Below are 18302 nucleotides of genomic sequence, written 5' to 3' on the forward strand. Positions count from 1 at the left end.
ATTATTATTATTATTATTATTTTATGATGCATTACCAAGATAAATAAACAAAACAAAACAAAAACTGTTACTCAAAAAAGTTTATTCTGAGAAGTTACAGACCGCAGCCATCTGATGAATGTAATGGAGTCTCCCAAACTTGAAATGCGTGAGGGACCAGTGGAGTTGGTGATTAACACTCAATATTCTCCACAGGAGCAGTAGACGGCTGATTGGAGTTTTGTTCTCTGCGCTTCTGACGCTTAACAACATAAAACCTTATCACAAATATAAACACAACCACAGCCACAACAAGGAAAATCCACATCCAGAGAAACCCACCAGCAGGCACAGAAGAACCTTTCAGTGTATGGTTATTGGTGGCTGGTTTAACAAAAGCTATGACGATAGGAGTTGTGACAGCCAAACTTTCACTGCCCTCTGCTTTGATGCATTTGACTTCATTTTTTAGTACAAATCCTTTTCCGCAGGAGCACACAAAACTTCCAAAAGTGTTTTTACACTCTTGATCACACCCGTCACTCAAACATTCATCAATGTCCTCACAAAATGTATCACTTAACAGAAAGCCATCAGGACAGTAGCAATCGCTGGGGCTTCCTTTACATTTCGCTGGGCATTTATGTTGGGCACAGTGTAGTTTGCACTCCTCTGGGTTCTTGCTGTCTGGGATATATCCACTTAAACAAGAGCATACATGACCTCCTTTTACATCTGTGCATATATGTTCACAAGGACCACCTTTACAGCCTTTAGAGCTTTTGATAACAGTAAGATCTGATAATTCTCGTGCCTGGCATGCATCTTTGTGCTTCGTTTTGCACAGAAACCCATCCGTTTTGTCCGAGCAGAGCCTCTCTGTCCACTTCTGACCATTTGAAAGTGACACACAGTGTGGAGAGCAGACTTTAACACTGTCTTTCCATGTGCCAAAGGATGGAATAAAGCTATTGTGCACATGACCAGAGGTCCACTCATAGCCTCTCAGTGGAGCTGAAAGGTTGCTGCAGGCAGAAGTTGGTAAACGCAGTCCAATCCAGAAGTTTCCATACAATTCTTGACTCAAACTCTCAAGGGTGCGTTCATCTGTCTTAGACCAAAATGTCATTAGTTCCCCGTTCCTGTCACGGCATGCTTTCTCCGCCGTTTGAAAATCCACTTTGTCTTGATCTATTGTAATGCAGTCACTCCCAGTACAAAAAGGTCTACAGACACCAGTCTGCTCCATGCCAAATCCTGTCGTTATGGACAAGAACAAAATCACTGACATTAAAATAGTCATTGTCATTACCTTCACTGACACAAAAACAGTCAGTTGCATGCAGGCCATGATGTCGAGCAGTAGATCATCCTATAAAGTTGGCTGACTGCAGTTTGGAGAATTTAGAGCCCGGGGCTACCTACTCCGGAAGTAACACCCATCAGGACAATAACAACGGTAAAGACGGAGGAAGGAAATGAGATAACATTACACTAATAGGTTTTTCCAATGTTGGCAAAGTGTATTAAAGATCAATATTATGGAGATGTAGGACCAAAAATCTATTAATATTTTAGAAAAAAATATTTATTTTGTCTCATAGCATGACTTATTCATCACATGGCAAACAGTATATGGATTCGATACTCTGATGTACATGTGTTTATTATTACATATTTACACCAGCATCAGATGTGAAAACTCCATTCAGCAAGTTAAATGAAAAATTGCATGTCAGAGTAAACAATTTGATTGCTACTTCCATGACTGTCATTTTGGCATTGAAAGGTCAACATAGTGTAATCTTTTGATGTCATCTAATCTAATCTAATGATGCAGTAAAGACACCAATGATTCAGGGCAAGAGACTGATAGAATAGCAGAACATGTGGCCAGACAAGACAAATTACAAAATTAGCTGACCGATCTTAACATTAAAATGCTCACATTAAACAAATACATCCTGGTACAGATGAGTCGTTGTTAACATTTCTTCTTTTTTATTTGTTTTTCTTTCTGGAATCCTCTGGCACCCAAACTATCAGTTCTCGATACCCATTTGTCCTCATTGTACAGAGCCCCTTACATCTACACACATACAGTACACATATTTGCACTTTGCATCTTATTGCCAAAATCAGCATATTTTTTTTCTAGTTTTTATTTGATTTGATATGTAATATTTCACAACAACACAGCCTAACCTAGAGAGGCTGCAAAACATAAATTACATAAATAAGCATAACAATCCATGTAGTCTTCTCCACCACTATCAGGTCATAGGTCATCAGTTAAGATGGACTCATATAGTTTCTCTAAACGCGGATCCAAACCAGAAGACACCCAACAGTAGCCATCTGTACTGGTATTTTTCTTGGCTTCTTTTTTGGAGCGATGGCATCGAAAAATTGCAATAGCCAGAGTCAATGCGACTAAAAGCAGCAGAGGAATGACAGAACCAAGGATGCAGATGAGCACCTTTGAATTCACTGTCTTAGCAAAACCTGTCATCAAAGATACATTTCTCTGCTGATCATTGTGTGTAACGTTCACCAGGTCTGGAAGCGGTGCGTCAGTGTGAGGGGACTGGTGTTGGAGCTCAACTGTGGTTCTGGTTAAATACTCGTTTTCTTGTGTTTCCTCCTCAGCTAGGTCATCTGATGAAGCAGCTGATGTTTCTGTCATATTTGGAGCACAGGTCAATCCATCTGTTTCCATGTGGAAGCCTAGTGGGCAGGTGCACAAGAAGCTGCCTACAGTATTGACACATTTGAACTGACAGAGATTACTGACGCATTCATTAATATCTACGCAAGAGTAGCCATCTTCGGATAAAGTGAAGCCCTTGTTGCAGGAACAAGAGAAAGATCCCAAACTGATCAAGCATCTGTGCTCACATCTTGTGTGCGTGCAGTCCATATCCACGCATTTACCATCAACCATTTCGTAGCCCCCTTCACACACACATGTGTAACTGCCATGCGTATTTATGCAAAAATGATGCGCACAGGCTTGTGACTGGCACTCATCAATATCAGAGCAGCTACGCTGGTTTGCATCTAGTTTGAGCCCATCTGGGCATTCGCAGGAATACCCAGACTCCCTCATTACGCACTGATGCTCACAGGTGTCAACACCGCACAAGTCTTTTATCCTGCAACTGAGTCCATCCTCATCCAGGTCGTAACCTTCTTTGCAAAAGCATTGAACCTCATCTGCATCCTGGTGGCACAAATGTTCACATTCGCCATTGTTTATCGTGCAATTTTGCTTCTCTGTTTTGCAAAACGGACCAAGTTCAGTCCAACGATAGGTGTTGTCCATCCCTTTGCACACAGCATATTGAGACTGTTGGTCACCACATGAAATAACAGCATATGTTCCAAGAGGAAATGATTGCATTTCACTTCTTTGAGGCTCTTCTGAAAAGGGCGCTGTGTAGGTGATTTGTCCAGGCCCCGATAGAGCCAAAGGTTTACACATCCCTTTAAAATAAAACTTACATGCATAAAAAGCAGGGCTTTTACAAGGTCCAGAAGTCCATTTCAGTCGATCCTGACTTGATGCAGTATAATTAACTTTTACACATCTCTCCTCAGTGCATGTGGTGACAGGTTCTTTTTCCCAGTTGGAGTAGTGGGAATCTTCCTCCCCAGATACCCACCTAAATCCCCTGAGAGTCTTGTCAGGCAACACACAGTCCCCTCTGTGCAGTTTCAATCCAATCCAAAATTTAAACACCCTGTCCTGACGTTGTCTTTGGATCTGTGAGAGAAGCGAGCGCAGCACATCCTCTTCTTCTTCGTTTCTGATTGTCATCAGATAACCTCCATTGTGGTCACAGTTCTGACGAGCATCCTTAAAGCTCATTCTGTCCATATTCAGGGTGAAACAAGCGTTTGAGGTACATAGCGTCTCATGTTCAGCTCCAGATAAACCCTCAAAGCTGTTAATGAGCTGCAGCAGAAAAATGCACAACATAACTGCCATAGAGAGCAACAAATTAACTGATATCCAGAAGGTCCTTGGGAGCTTTGGGGGTGAACTATGACGAATGTGTGGTTGTCTATTCGTAGCCAAAAACAAGTGGCGTGGGTCTGAGACTAACAGTCATGCTCATGCATCCTGTTTGGGGCACAAACTAAAGACGGAAACCATGTTTAGCAGCACTTATGGGTTCTTTTTTACTCCCCGCCTGGTCAGTTCCGTTTTGAAATGAAAAAAACAATGGCAGGCTCCACAGTGTTATGACTGCTTCTCCAGATGTCTCCGGCCCCAGTGAGCTTTAGGCATTTAAGCTGACTCCCTTGATTGTGGTGCCTTACGATACATGAACATGCAACGGTCAGCGCCTCAAAGACACTTTGACATGACAAATGGACGCTGTGGATGGACGCACAATAGCTGTTGGAGGCAAGGAACCTGTGACCTTTGCCACCGTGCTGCCACTAGGACAACAGTTCACATACACTTTATTTTTACATAGTGTTTTTTCCTTACATGCCTTAAAATCTGCATGTAACATTTAATTATTGATTGAATTTATTGTACCTCTCAATGTGTGATAATAAAGACAAAACCTTTCATAAAATACTTTTGTGGTTGTTGTGCCCAAATTCAGACTCTATCACAGTAGGAGATAAGGTATACATTCATTTCATAAAGAGTAGTACAGACTACAGAGCCTACCTTAAAGGAGTTATGGGCGCCAGTGTGTATATATGACTACACAAAGTAAAAAAAAAAGAAGAAATGTATGAATGTTATTCAAAATTACGATTTAGTCATCCAATTAAGGCACACGGTTATTAGGCTGGATTAACTACTCACATTTACCTTAAACTAAAAACAACACAGCTTTCCACAGTTTTTTTTTAAATTGCAAACTGAACCAAAACCGTTAAACAGTCAAGTTTATATTACAATGTTAACTGATGTTGGGAATACTTTTGCACCCAACCTTATACTTGGGTATACTTCTGTCACCTGTTTGTGTCTAAGTTGACCAAATGTACTGATTTGGATGGTCAGCGCCAAGGACATTTATGTTAATACAGTCATTTCCTGTATTTGTTTAAACACAGGAAGTGCTACAACTACAATCACAGGAAATAGAGTAAGACATGCACTCCTCCACCCACTGAGCTCCCACAGGCAGTTAGGTCAAAGAAATCTCTTTAGACAGATTCTTCCATTTCTATCTAATATAATGCTATCAGATTAAAACCATGTTATAGGTGGCATTTGTTTTAGGAATTCCCACAAAATCATTTAAATCCTATCACAGTCTATTTTTAAAGATAACATTTTGGGGCATTTTAGGCCTTTATTGTCACAGGACAGATAAAGACATAAAAGGGAGGGAGAGAAATGACATGCGGCAAACGGCCACAGGTCTGAGTCTAACCCACGGCCGCTGCGTCAAGGAGTAAACCCCTGTATTTCCATTGCATACACAGCAATAGACAAGATGGACTTTAGCTCTGGCTTTTTAAGAGCCAACACTAGTCAAGACTCACATAATGGCATTTACTTTTTTTCCCCTTCTAATGGGCTATTTTTTCATAGCTGTATCAATACTTTTACACAAGTAACAGTTTAAATATTCTTTCCATCATTGAATTTATCATATTCTGCAAGTGTGCAACTATTGTGTGCAACTATTGGTTTACCATAAACATTTGTACTGAAAATGTTTCATTAATTCTAACCAGTATGACAGATATGAATATGAAGTTCTTACAATGTGCAAAGAACTGCCATGGCATGCTATCCAAGTGGTAGTTGATGCCAAACAATGACATTTATAAGGATTAATGTTTCATTCTGAGTCCTCCAAAATATAATTCCATTTACCTCTATGTATTAGAGGGGTGGAGCAATTTTTAGTGCCAGAAATCTAACCTGCACAAATAAAACCAAAACCATCTCCACTAGGGTCAAGTGAGAAAATAGGTGAGACACATTGTATTCAGACTATAATGTAACATACCTGATTTTACACAGTAGACATTAGACATGTTACAGTATTACAGATTAGCAATTTCTACAGCAATCATTTATCATTTAATCATTCATTTTCTTTGTCAATTTATTCAGCATTGTCTTAGTATAATCTGCAGATGCGGGATTGACTGGACTTTCTCCAATTGTTCCTTCAAGATGCAGCAAGACAATTGAATTTAGTGAGCTTTAGAGGTGCTGGGAGGCAAAGTTTGTTATTTATGGATAGAAATAGGTTAGTTGTTTTCCCCTGTATCCAGAATTTGTGCAAAGTTAAGACAACTGTAACTGTAACTAACTGTAGCTTCATATTTACCGAACAGACACAAGAATAATATCATTCATCTTATTTGACTCTGAAAGTGAAAAAGCTCTTTCAAAATGTCAAGTTTTTGTTTTAAGGAATTCAATCAGGTGTTTATGTTAGGCCTTGACTTCCCCTCAGAACATTGTCAGATTTTATAGGTGGGATATCGCTGAGATGTCCCTGGCCTTTGTTGTGTTTCCTATAATTAGAATTTGCAAAATGAAGCATTGGGTAAGAATACTTCTGTCTGTGATTTGGAAAGAGAAAAGAAGTTAAACTAAGCAACATGGAAATTTAAAAAGTAAAAATGCATAGCAGAAGCATGGAATGTGGAAATAAAGAGTAGAACAAAAATTGTATATTTAATATTGAAATGCCAAACAGAAAATGAAGACAAACACTAAGCTATATAACAGTAAGATAGGCTGCAGTAAAAAGGTACATTACACTCAGCTATGTACGTTTGTTTACACTGTATAAATAAGGAAGTGAAAGAGATGTAATCACAAGACTACAATGACCTATTTTTCCCACATGCATCAAAGCTTCACATTACTTTATCTTTTTTAAGTTTCCAAATATAGCCTGATTCCCATTAAACAGTTAGGGTGACCAGATCCCAACAAGTTATGTAGGACAAAGAGTATGTTTGTGTGGGAATTGTCCTATTCTGTAATTTAGATATGACAGAATAGGGGACTAAAAATCAAATAAATTCCAATGACCCCACTGGACTTCCTTCTTCTGGAGAAATGGAGTTTGGCACTATAGCTCCACTTCTTGAGAAGTGTGACCGTAAACGTCTCCTGACAATAATAAACAATTACACTGGAAAATCATGGCTTGCCCACGCCATAAAACAACACATTTTGTTGCTGTATTTTGTTTGCTGTTGGCTGCATCTCAACTTATTGGCTAATTTTTAATTTTCAATGGCAACACAGTACTCAATCACAGGGTATCTGTCATCTGTATAAGTCCACTTGAAATGAAATGGACCTGACCTTTATCACAGTCTCAAACCTTTTGTAAACACAGTGAGAAGCCAGATGGCAGTACATTTGTTTTGCAAGTGGCCAGTACTGTTATTGTGACAGCTTATTGTCTTGACTAATAATTGACAACCCGTAAAGATAAATGTGCATAAAAAAAACCCCATAAACAAACCAGTTTAAGATCATGTCAGACTATAAATGTGAACTTCTGCAGGTTGAATAGAAAATGAAACACCCTCTCTCTATCTATTCTTGGTTCTCCTGCAGTTTACAGCCGTACAATATTACGCTGCAGTTGACCAGAGCCAGTGTTTGTTCAAAGATAATGGCAACTTCTTAAGAAACACAAGTTCCTCGCTAGACAGGTAAAACCAGGCATTTACGAACGAGTGACAAAGCCTCTCCGTCTCTTACCCGCAGGACCAACCACACTTTCTCTCTCGAGCTGTTGAGGTAAGATCTTCAAAAGCCAATATTTTAAACTGGTTCTTTCATATTTCATATTTTAGCAGATTGCTGCATCTCTACATATATTCTAGCATGGTACAATGCATTTAAGCAGAGAATCAGGTATAATAACATGTTCTAGTTTACATTTTGAGAGACTGAAATGTTGTCCATAGTGACAGGGGAAAAAATGCCGTACGTTTGCACGTTGTACTGTAAAGTGATAAGTTATGAAGATATTGTTTCAAATATACTTTTACTATTTATTTTACTAATACTATTCATAGTTATATAAATTACAGGAAGATTTTTTTTCTTTTGGACTGCAGTGATTTTTGTAGTTCTAAGTCACTTGTCTCTTGAAAGTTGTCGTTATGCATCTGATACAGACAGGTGACAAATTAAATGTAGATGTTTCTACAGTAGTAAAATAATATTAATATGAAATGTTGGATCTAAAAGATAACAGAAAAAAACAACAACTCACTACTCTTACTCACAACCGCTTTATTACATTTCTTATTATCTTTGATTAGGAAAAGAACCTAGATAGCTGCAGTACAAAAACATAGGTGAGCCCATACCATACCATTATAATAATAATATGATATATAAAGTTCTTGCTCATAATATATAACATTAAATAAGGATTTGAAAGCAATAGTATTTTCAAAGTGGGCTAGCCTGTAATTTGCATTTATTTTGTAGATTTGATACGTACACTGTGACACCGTGTGGTGTCTATTTTATACTTTTTTTAGGAGGGCAAACAACATTAAATTAAATGGCTCAGTGGTTAGACAATACAATCTGATTGATATTTTTTGACAAACGTTTGACAGACCTTATTGACGGAAAAAAAGAAAAAACCATGATGGTTCTGATTTCCTTTGATTTCTTGACCATCTCTCAATTTTGTATGCAAAATAATTGTAATTGTCAAAATGGTTCTGGATCTTATTTTACTTAACAGAGCCCAAACACTGCAGCAATGCCTCCTCCCGGTGTGTGTCTGAACATTATGGAGGCTCGTCAAAAGCAAGACGGTTATGGTAGCTTCGCCAACCCCGACAGGTTCTTCAACCAAGACTACCAGCAGCTGAAACAGTACTGTGTCGCCCAAGGAGTAAAGTACATCGATGAAACGTTCCCCCCTGACAGGAACTCTATTGGTCAAGGGATACTAAAACCCTCTGACGTGGCCCGTGTTGTGTGGCTGAGACCAGAAGTGAGTGCTTTGCATGTGTTAAACAGAAGCAGAAGAGAACCCATATCACAGTAAATGTTCATGTTTAATCACATATGCTAATTGTCGTAGTCTGTCACCCCCGGGCACTAAACCGATTTAGTTGAGATATCCACTTTCAGGGATTCACTGTGTAGCACTTTCAACTCAGGTTCTGAGTTCAAAATCAACCTGATTGACAGGTTAGAGTTAAAATTGTGTGTTTTCTGACAAAAGACATGCCTCCCACAGTGCAAACACAGGTACTAAGTGTCTGGCTATGTATGCAATAGCACGTGTAGTCAAGTTTGTTTTGTTTTTAACAGTTTTTTAAATGTCTGTTATACTAGTTGCTGATTGAGGCTATGAAAATCAGAAGTAATAAAAAAAACTTGTATATTTATGTAAATATGTATATTTGATTAGGGACTTTACACAAAGTATTGGTGTCGGGAAGGGGACTAAACCTTGCATTTTACTTTTTAAAATGTCATGGCCCTCACCAATCATTAATAACTAAAAACACTGAGTGTCTTGGTTGCTGATTGGCTAGCTGTGGAAGAACGAACAATAAAGTATGTGTTCAGATCTCCTGTGAAATGAATATTTTGTAATTATATTTGCAATTGCTAGCAATATTAGCAATATTCTTCTTATGTCTATCCTAATAAAACACTTACATGCCAATTCCTGCATATAAATAATCAATAGTAATTGTATTGTATTAGAATATAAAATGTGAACATTTCCTCTTCTTTCAAAGTCGTTTTTGACTTGTTAACACTTCCTCCATTTCAGAAAATTGCTCCTCATCCAGCCTTCGTTCTTGATGGGGTCTCCAGGTTTGACTTTGCTCAAGGACTACTTGGTAGCGAAAAGTTCTTTACTCATAACTTTTTACTGTTATGCCTTCTTGTCTCTCTAACAACTATTTTTTCACTCAGGAAACTGCTGGTTTCTTGCGTCTATTGGAGCTCTAACATTCCAGAATGACATCCTTGGACAAGTTGTCCCTCTTGAGCAAAAATTTGATGAGAAATACTGTGGGCTGTTCCACTTCAGGGTAAATACTTAGCATAGCAGGTTATTTTTTGAAGTGCTATATTTTTCCATTGAACATTGATTGAACTCATACTCACTGTGCTGAGTATGTGATGTCACTTTCAGCATTCTTATGGCCTACATTTAACATTTTTGGCAATTTAACTAAATATTTTTGAACACCTAAAATGACTGACCACAAATTGACATATAACAGTGCCATGCTTTACTTGTCAATTGATCTTATTTTAAAAACCTTTGTATATTATCTTTTTTTTTAACAAATTCAGTTCTGGAGATTTGGAAAGTGGATGGACGTTGTCATTGATGACATGCTACCGACAATCAATGGGAAACTAATCTTTGTTCACTCTAAAGACCAAAATGAGTTCTGGCCTGCTTTGCTGGAGAAAGCCTATGCCAAGTATGAAAACAAAACATACATTGTTTCTCAGACATATTAGTTTATTTAGCATGAGTTTTGTCCTACATCTGGAGTATCTGTAATAATAATATATATAAACATCCACTTGTGCCAGAGTGTGTGGTTCCTATACCGACATGAATGCTGGAACTCCTGCCGAGGCTATGATGGACTTCACGGGTGGTGTTCACATCTGTATCAATCTGTCAGATCCCCCTTCAAACTTGTGGATACTAATGTGCAGAGCTGGCGAATCCAAGTCACTGATGAGCTGTGGCACACCCCAAGGGGTAAGCACAAATATACCACACAAAACCAACCATGGCTGTTTTTTTGTCATCTCACATTACCAAGTCATTTGTTTTTATTTTACTGTTATAAAAATAAAACAGCTAAAATACACAGAGCTACCAATAGCTGTGACATTCTAAACAAAGCAACCAAATGAGTATGCACTTCCAACACATTCTCACTCTCCCATGACATAAAATACGGACGTTTGGTCATGTGCCTTTGGCGCTCGTTAGTCACGCCAAAAGTCTCCTTTAGCATCAGGACTTTTGCCATCTTTGGCGATAGTTATTCTTGCTAAAAGTGCGTCCTTTTGCGTTTGTTAATCAAATTAAAAGTCTCTTGACGTCACGTTTGATGCTCTGGGTCGGGACGTACATTTAACTGAAATATGGCACAAGAATGGACGTTTATTAATGACAAATGTTTTTGGCTTGTAGGTGACACCTGCCAACAAGAAATTGCCAAATGGGTTGATCCAAGGCCATGCCTACACTGTAACGGGTGTGAAACAGGTGAAAAATTAAGAATGCACTTGAAACACAACCAATACTTATCTAAAAGTTATCATGAAGACTGTATGACCAACAGCTTGCATTCCAGATTGTAAACATTCACAGAAGCATGTCTTCTGATGATTAATGATTAATGGGATAACTGCTTTTTATGATTGCTGGTCAGATGATAAGCCAAAAGAAAGCAGTAAACCTGGTGCGCTTGTGGAACCCCTGGGGCAACGGAGAGTGGACTGGAGACTGGAGTGATCGGTGAGAACAACTGCCACTCAGTTACTCTCCCACAGAAACAAGGCTCTGATTTGCAAAATTATTGAGATTATTTTCTAATGACAAGAGAAGTGAGGGTGTATTTATTGTCACATTATGTCTTTATTCTTGTCATGCGCACAACAATTGCAGAGAAGCAGTTGTTGGCAATGAAAATCTTAGGCCTCAGACACAAGCCAGCAATGCACATTACTCATCTACTTTTAGCTGAAAGCCAACAGGTTGGTAACAGCCAGGGGTCTTCTGCTTTTCTTTTACAGTACACATAAAAGACTTAGGTCATTTGGAAGAAGAGCGTGAGAGGCCTGTGAAACTGTCCTGTTATTCTAAAAATCTTTTTTCACAGAAAATACCACCTGTACTGTATTTGCATACTGTATGTGTTGAGAAGGAAATTAAGAGGCAGCGTTTTCTAAGCCTCAGGACATATGTTAAAACTTGCCTCTGAATGCCTCGAAACAACTAAGAATGGAATGTTGTCTCCCTTCTTACTTTTCAAACTGTCTTCAAGGTCATCTCTGTGGCAAACCGTGAGTGCTAAAGATCGTGAAATGTGCCATTCAGTGGATGATGATGGAGAGTTTTGGTAAGTAAATTCAACCCAATGTTGGAAACCTTTCTAAGCATCTAGATGTTTTCTGTACCACTCATGCCCCCCATACAAAGTAACTACTACAAAACCATGTTATGTTTTTAAAAAGTACTACTTTTGTAGCATTATAAATATGACACATTTCAACATTCGATTTTACCGCGGTGGTTAAGATATATTTCTGATTCACAAATATGTATAGCATATAGGTAAAATGCAGTAGGCATAGTGTTTCAGTTACAGTTATCTGTTACAGAATTGTGAAAACATTTTAAGACAAAACAATTTGAAGAACTTGCTTGTGCAGTGGGTGCTGTCGTTTAGTAGTACACATAGGTATGTTTGCTGTGTTGTGAATGTAAAAGATTCCATCTACACCTCTTAAAAAATTGAAATTTCCCAAGAGGGATTAATAATAAAAGTACTTCTAACCATACTGAAACAGAAGGAATATATTTATCTTTATGAATCTTATATTTTTCAAGGTCAGGGTTTCTTAGTTTCAGCATCACATCCAGAGGAAAAAAAAATCCCATAATCCAAAATTAATATCTGATGTCAATAGGATGGCCCTAGAAGACTTCTGTAAATTCTACACAGATCTTGACATCTGCTCCCTATATCCCGACTTCCTTGATGGACACACCTCTCGTCGCTGGAAGACCTCCATGTATGAAGGCAGATGGGTTGCAGGAACAACTGCTGGGGGTTGCATGAATAATAAAGGTACTTCCAGGATGTCTGACTCAAATTTAATAAGACCAGATATTCTTTGTCATACCATGTGTTTGATAACACTATAAAATACTAATGTATGGCACCTACCATATCAACATTAACCACAATTTGACAATCTGTCACTGCAACAGACGTGAATGTCCTTTTCACCCTCTTAGCTTTTTATTTGCCTTTAGTCCAGGAAGTTACTTATTCAAAAGTAAAAGCAAAATGCAGCAGGGGATCATTCTGCACAGAGAAAGCTGGACTAAAGGAGAGTGGAGCAACCAGACCGTCCTTCATATTCCCAACTCCATTCGAGCTTTCAAAAAATAAATGAATAAACACTAGAATAAAGCATGATTAAAATTGTTGAACACATTGTCAATAATATAAATAATAATAGTATGTCTGAACTGAACCAATAGATTATCACTGCACTTCTGCACCAAGGTGTTTTGGGCAAGGAACCATTATCCACACTTAATATTTATGAAAAACACAGTTTTCTTCTTATCTTAAAATAACATAATGTATGGATTTATAAGAAATCCATGTTAAAAAAAATTAAGAGACTAAAGCAGTAATGGAACTGGCTTCAAGAGTTTGGATGCTCAAGTTATCAGCGCAACTGTGCAGCAATGTCAAACTTGTTTTTATTTCTGTAGCTTCAGCCATTGTTTTTTTATTTGTTATATATTCATTTGTTATGATCCCAGCAGAGTAAGGACCAAGATCTTGAACAGGTCCAAGGGGGCAAAGAGTTATCAAATGTTTAACCTAATTTGATTTATTAACAATTCCTATGAAATAAGACATTAAAGATTAGATTAGATACAGATTTGACTATATTTCCACAGACGCAAACCTTGCTCACAGACACGTCAATAATTAACATGTTAATTCAGTTCAATTCAGTTCAATTTTATTTATAGTATCAATTCATAACAAGAGTTATCTCAGACCATACAGATAGCACACTCCAGAATTTACAAGGACCCACAGTTTTAGTAGTTTCCTCCAGAGCAAGCAACAGTGCGACGGGGCGAGGAAAAACTTCCTTTTAGGAGAAACCTCGACAGACCCAGGCTCTTGGTAGGCGGTGTCTGACGCCGGTTGGGGTTAGAGTGGAGAGTGGCAATAACAAAAATAGAAAATTATTAGTTGGTAGCAGTTCTTTGTAGTAGTTCATGGCATAGAGCGGACGCTGTCCGGCATTACAAGGCACAGCAGGACGTAGCAGGACGTAGCAGGGCACTGCAGTGTAGCAGTTGAACATGGCATCACAGAACATGGAGCGGGACCAAGGCGACCGCTGCTACCCTGATTTTGGAGCCTCTCTGATCCAAGGGATTAACTTAATAATTAACTAATATTAAGTTATAAATGCCGTAAAAGCAGGACAATTTAAATTTGCAATAAATAGGATTGTGTCACAATGCTTGTATTTGGATTTACCGCTGGCAGAGAGGAGAGGCTGGTTTGTTCACGCCAGCAGCTAACTTTACAAGAAATTGTCAAAATTTCAAGATCTGGGGCAGAGATAAAAAGTTAGTCACAAACTGACAGCTTTTGTTTAAGCTTGTTTGTTAAAAAAAAGAAATCGCTATTTGCAGAGTAGCATGCTGTTTGTGTAAATTACACAACTCATACAACTACTTTACTTTGAATGCTATATAGTGAAGAATATGAAAAAACTCACAAGTCCTTTACTGCTGCAAGCTACAATAGTGCATATTTATTAATAGATAAGTTGATATTTTGAGAACAATTCAAACTTAGTGAGATTATTGAGTAAGACTTGCTTTGCTTTCAATTTTTCAATTCATTAGTGACAACCAAAAAACATTTCATTTTAAACTTGATAATCAAATCACTTATCCTACTCTTTTCCAAATGATACAATGCAAATAAATGTTACTCCTCTCATTGTCTTCCAGACAGTTTCTGGACCAATCCACAGTTTCGGGTCAAGATTGACGGTGAATATTCCCTGAAAGATGGAGAGAAAAACGTGCTGATATCTCTCATGCAAAAGTCTGACAAGAGAAACAGACACCTGGTCCAAAATCTCCACATTGGTTTCACTGTATTTGAGGTAAATTTTAGCCTTAGTACATTATATATAAAATATACCCATTGTGTCTGACACAGTATGACATAAAAGGTAGCTGAAGTTGTCAGTTTAAGTACAAAACAACATAGAAACATAGAACAGTTGTTTAGCAATGCTAAAAGCTAATTATGAGTCTGCTTTTTATTTGTAGGAATTATATACGAATATAATAATAATACATGATTTTAACTGACAATTTGACATCCATTTATTGAATGACTGTTTTTTTGTCCCCAACATGAACTCATCTTCCACTGATTTCCCTCAAGGTAAAGGAAAAAGTAAGAAACAATTTGTATCTTAATCCCTAGTAAATCTTCTCCATCCACATTGTGCAGCACAAGTAAATGATTTAAACAGCAGCGAACTGAAAAATATATATCTTTTTTCACTACAGTACAAGGCGCAGAAGGGAAAATTCCCAGCCTCTTTCTTTAGCAGCCACGCACCTGTTGCCCAAACTAAAACCTTCATGAATGCACGTGATGTGATGGAGTTCCTTTCGCTAAAGCCCGGCGAATACCTGATTGTGCCATCCACCTTCAGTCCCAATGAGATATGCTCCTTCATCTTGACCATCCTCTCCAGGGAAGAGACCCACGGCTAGTAAGCTCAGTCTCCCCCATACCTCACAATGCAAAATGTGTTAACCACATGTCACAGATTACTGGTGTTTTATATTTGGAAAGATTAAATAACACTAATCCAATTTGGAATGTCTTTGGTCTTTCCTGACAGTGAGAATTCTATTGACCACAAGCATGAGCCGGTCAAGAAGGTGCGCACAATTTAACATCATATGTTGATAATGCTCATGTTACACTGATATTGTGTTACATTTTCTTATACTTTATGTGAACTATGCTTGGAAAAATTTGATTTGGGGTCATATGACTTTCTCTTTCAATTTCTCTTCTTTCATTTCCCAGTTCAAAAAAGTCAGAAATGTTCAGGAAGACGAAAATAAGAAAAAGCTTTTCAGCCAATACTCTGACAAGGTAATATGTGTAAACTTGCTAACTAGCACATTTGAATTGAGTTTGATTGCTACTTGGAACCTCTTATTAAAAATATATGAACTGCAGTAATCAATCTGTTAATATGAACAATGGGTCAAATAACAATGTATATATATATATTGTATACTTCTTATCACTACTGTATATAAATATAATGTATATATATATATATATATATATATATATATGTATGTATATATACATGCTTGTAAGAAGGTTTACCACAGTTTATTGTACCTTGTTTTTATTCATTTCTAGTTGGAAGAAGTGGATGCTGAGCAGCTTCAAAGGCTTCTAAATGAAAACATCCTGAAAGGTTTGAATCGCTGAATAACAACCCAAATAATATTAATAGCCTCGGCAAACAGCAAAAGAGCTCAACGAGTAAATGCATGAATAAATGACATGGGCATTGCTATATTACAGGGTTTAGGCCTAAGTATGTCTCATGCAAATTTGTCTTTTTTTCTTTTAGGAGACTTGAAATCTGGAGGCTTCAGCATTGATGCCTGTCGCAGCATGGTTGCTCTGATGGATGTATCCTTTTTTGTGATAATTATTGTGAATTGGTCTACTCGATGAATATCTTGTCCTTTTTTCTCCACCTCAGCTCCCAGTTTGCTAAAGGGGCAATCTCTCACAGTAAATTTAAATGTAGTTGCATTAAACACATAAGTAGCGTACATGCCAAAACCTGCCTGCCCTTTTGGTGGTTTCACAACCATGAACTGATTTAACCCTTGTGTTGTCTTCCCATCAAAATTGAAAATTAACACTTTTTTTTTATCAATGTTTTTTTTTACTTTTTCTTACGTTTTTGTCCCTTTTGAAACTTTTTTCCATGTTTGTCACTTTCTTTTGACGTTTTCAACACTACATAAAACAAACTTATAAACTTTAGTTTCACAGTTATTTTGGGAAATTTATGGTCAATAAACCTCATTTATAGGAAATTATACCAAATGTTTGAGTAAGAAAAGCAGACATTACGAATAATTTTGACTAAAACTAAAGGAAAGTATGTTGATAGATAATCACAGACTAGAATATGTCAATTTTTACTCAATACTATTTCAAAACCACTTCAATTAGTTTTCAAATGCTATAAAATTGAATAAAACACCCCAAAATTAATGAAAGTATAAATGTGTACTTGCCAAAGAGCGTTGTGTGGAATCTATCATGTTATTTTGGGTTATAACAATTGGGTAGTTAATAAGAACATTGATAAAGGAAAACAGGTCAATTTGACCCAAGGACAACATGAGGGTTAAAGGTCAGGTAAAGACATGAGGCAAAATGTACACCGAGTCAAACGTTTGCTTCCAGTTTACGCCTATTTTGCTTGTGTTGATATGATTGTGGCATGGAATTACAGAGTTACCATCTTCTCTACAAATTAATGTGATGCATGTGACATTGATTATGATTTGATGTAGCTTACGCTGTAAATAATAGATTTTTTTTTTTCCTCTACTTTTTTCCCCCCTCTATTTTCCTCTATTGAAGCTGTTTGAAGTGTTAAAAGAAAATGCCTCACAGTGACTGAGGCTACACATTAACATACATGTAATGTGTTGATGTCTGATTTGTGAACGAATTGTTTTTTTTTTTACCTCTTAAAGAGAAACTTTCACATTGCGTTGATAGCTATTTTGCTTGTGTGTGTGTGTGTGTGTTTTTTTTTAATTGTTGCATGGTATTTCAGTTACCCATCTTCTTATGCAATGCATTTGAAAAACACTGCCCTTTTGTGTATTATACACACACAAATAGTCAGGCTAAGACATGAAACAACCGCGCTAATACCTTAATGTTGGGTTAGACATCAATCACCGGCAAACTGAACAGTGAGGAATTTGTCCGTTTGTGGAGAAAGGTTGTCACATACAAGGTAAAATTAACCAAGTTTAACACTTCAAACTCAAACTGTTTTTGTAATATCTACATACATTTAATAGCAGCCTTTTCATTCTACCATTAATACATTGATATGGAAGATTGGCCTGATCATTGATGGTGTTTTCTCTTATTTACCAGGACATTTTCTTCCGCACTGATGTTTCGCGAACTGGAACACTGTCACTGAGTGAGCTGAGGAATGCTTTCTTAGCTATAGGTAGTCCATTTTAGAATTCATTTATTCCCTTGAATATAAAAATATTGAATGGCTTACAACAACAGAAAAAAATGACCGTCATTTAAAAGTCAGTGCCAAACAACACTGGGTAACATAGCAAAGATGTAATTATTATTGTCTGTAATTAACCCAATTTACACCACAAGCTCAGCATTAAACAGCAGACAGACAAAATTAGCCAATAGCTGGCTACAACCCAGTCTCATATAAAAACGTACAC

At 37.4% G+C, this 18302-nt stretch overlaps 3 protein-coding genes across 3 annotated transcripts in view; 1 reads left to right on the top strand and 2 right to left on the bottom strand.

Annotated features, from left to right (window-relative positions):
• Positions 1-1285, bottom strand: part of LOC116669935 (thrombomodulin-like) — a 2125-nt gene extending 840 nt beyond the window's left edge. Inside the window, exon 1 of the mRNA XM_032500077.1 lies at positions 1-1285. This exon is cut by the window's left edge and continues 840 nt beyond it. Within this exon, the coding sequence (XP_032355968.1) occupies positions 173-1282 (1110 nt within the window). The 5' untranslated portion in view covers positions 1283-1285 and the 3' untranslated portion in view covers positions 1-172.
• An 867-nt stretch (positions 1286-2152) lies between these two features.
• Positions 2153-4136, bottom strand: cd93 (CD93 molecule). Its single transcript, XM_032500066.1, has one exon. It carries the CDS (start codon positions 3968-3970, stop codon positions 2258-2260), a length of 1713 nt encoding a protein of 570 aa, XP_032355957.1. The 5' UTR covers positions 3971-4136; the 3' UTR covers positions 2153-2257.
• Positions 4137-7521: 3385 nt separating this feature from the next.
• LOC116669924 (calpain-1 catalytic subunit) overlaps positions 7522-18302 on the top strand; it is a 12399-nt gene continuing 1618 nt past the window's right edge. The window contains exons 1-19 of the mRNA XM_032500064.1: positions 7522-7738; positions 8706-8960; positions 9756-9825; positions 9902-10020; positions 10289-10422; positions 10538-10712; positions 11154-11228; positions 11395-11480; positions 12010-12084; positions 12656-12816; positions 14748-14905; positions 15193-15204; positions 15321-15529; positions 15662-15701; positions 15853-15921; positions 16201-16258; positions 16418-16479; positions 17768-17836; positions 17983-18061. Of these exons, the coding sequence (XP_032355955.1) occupies positions 8724-8960; positions 9756-9825; positions 9902-10020; positions 10289-10422; positions 10538-10712; positions 11154-11228; positions 11395-11480; positions 12010-12084; positions 12656-12816; positions 14748-14905; positions 15193-15204; positions 15321-15529; positions 15662-15701; positions 15853-15921; positions 16201-16258; positions 16418-16479; positions 17768-17836; positions 17983-18061 (1888 nt within the window). The 5' untranslated portion in view covers positions 7522-7738; positions 8706-8723. The remainder of the gene's footprint in view (positions 7739-8705; positions 8961-9755; positions 9826-9901; positions 10021-10288; positions 10423-10537; positions 10713-11153; positions 11229-11394; positions 11481-12009; positions 12085-12655; positions 12817-14747; positions 14906-15192; positions 15205-15320; positions 15530-15661; positions 15702-15852; positions 15922-16200; positions 16259-16417; positions 16480-17767; positions 17837-17982; positions 18062-18302) is intronic.

The sequence above is a fragment of the Etheostoma spectabile genome, chromosome 20 (genome assembly GCF_008692095.1).
Source record: "Etheostoma spectabile isolate EspeVRDwgs_2016 chromosome 20, UIUC_Espe_1.0, whole genome shotgun sequence".
In the NCBI taxonomy this organism is placed as follows: Eukaryota; Metazoa; Chordata; class Actinopteri; order Perciformes; family Percidae; genus Etheostoma; species Etheostoma spectabile.

Coding starts and splice junctions, on each gene's coding strand:
- cd93 (XM_032500066.1), bottom strand. CDS start 3,970: ATGGCAGTTATGTTGTGCATTTTTCTGCTGCAGCTCATTAACAGCTTT.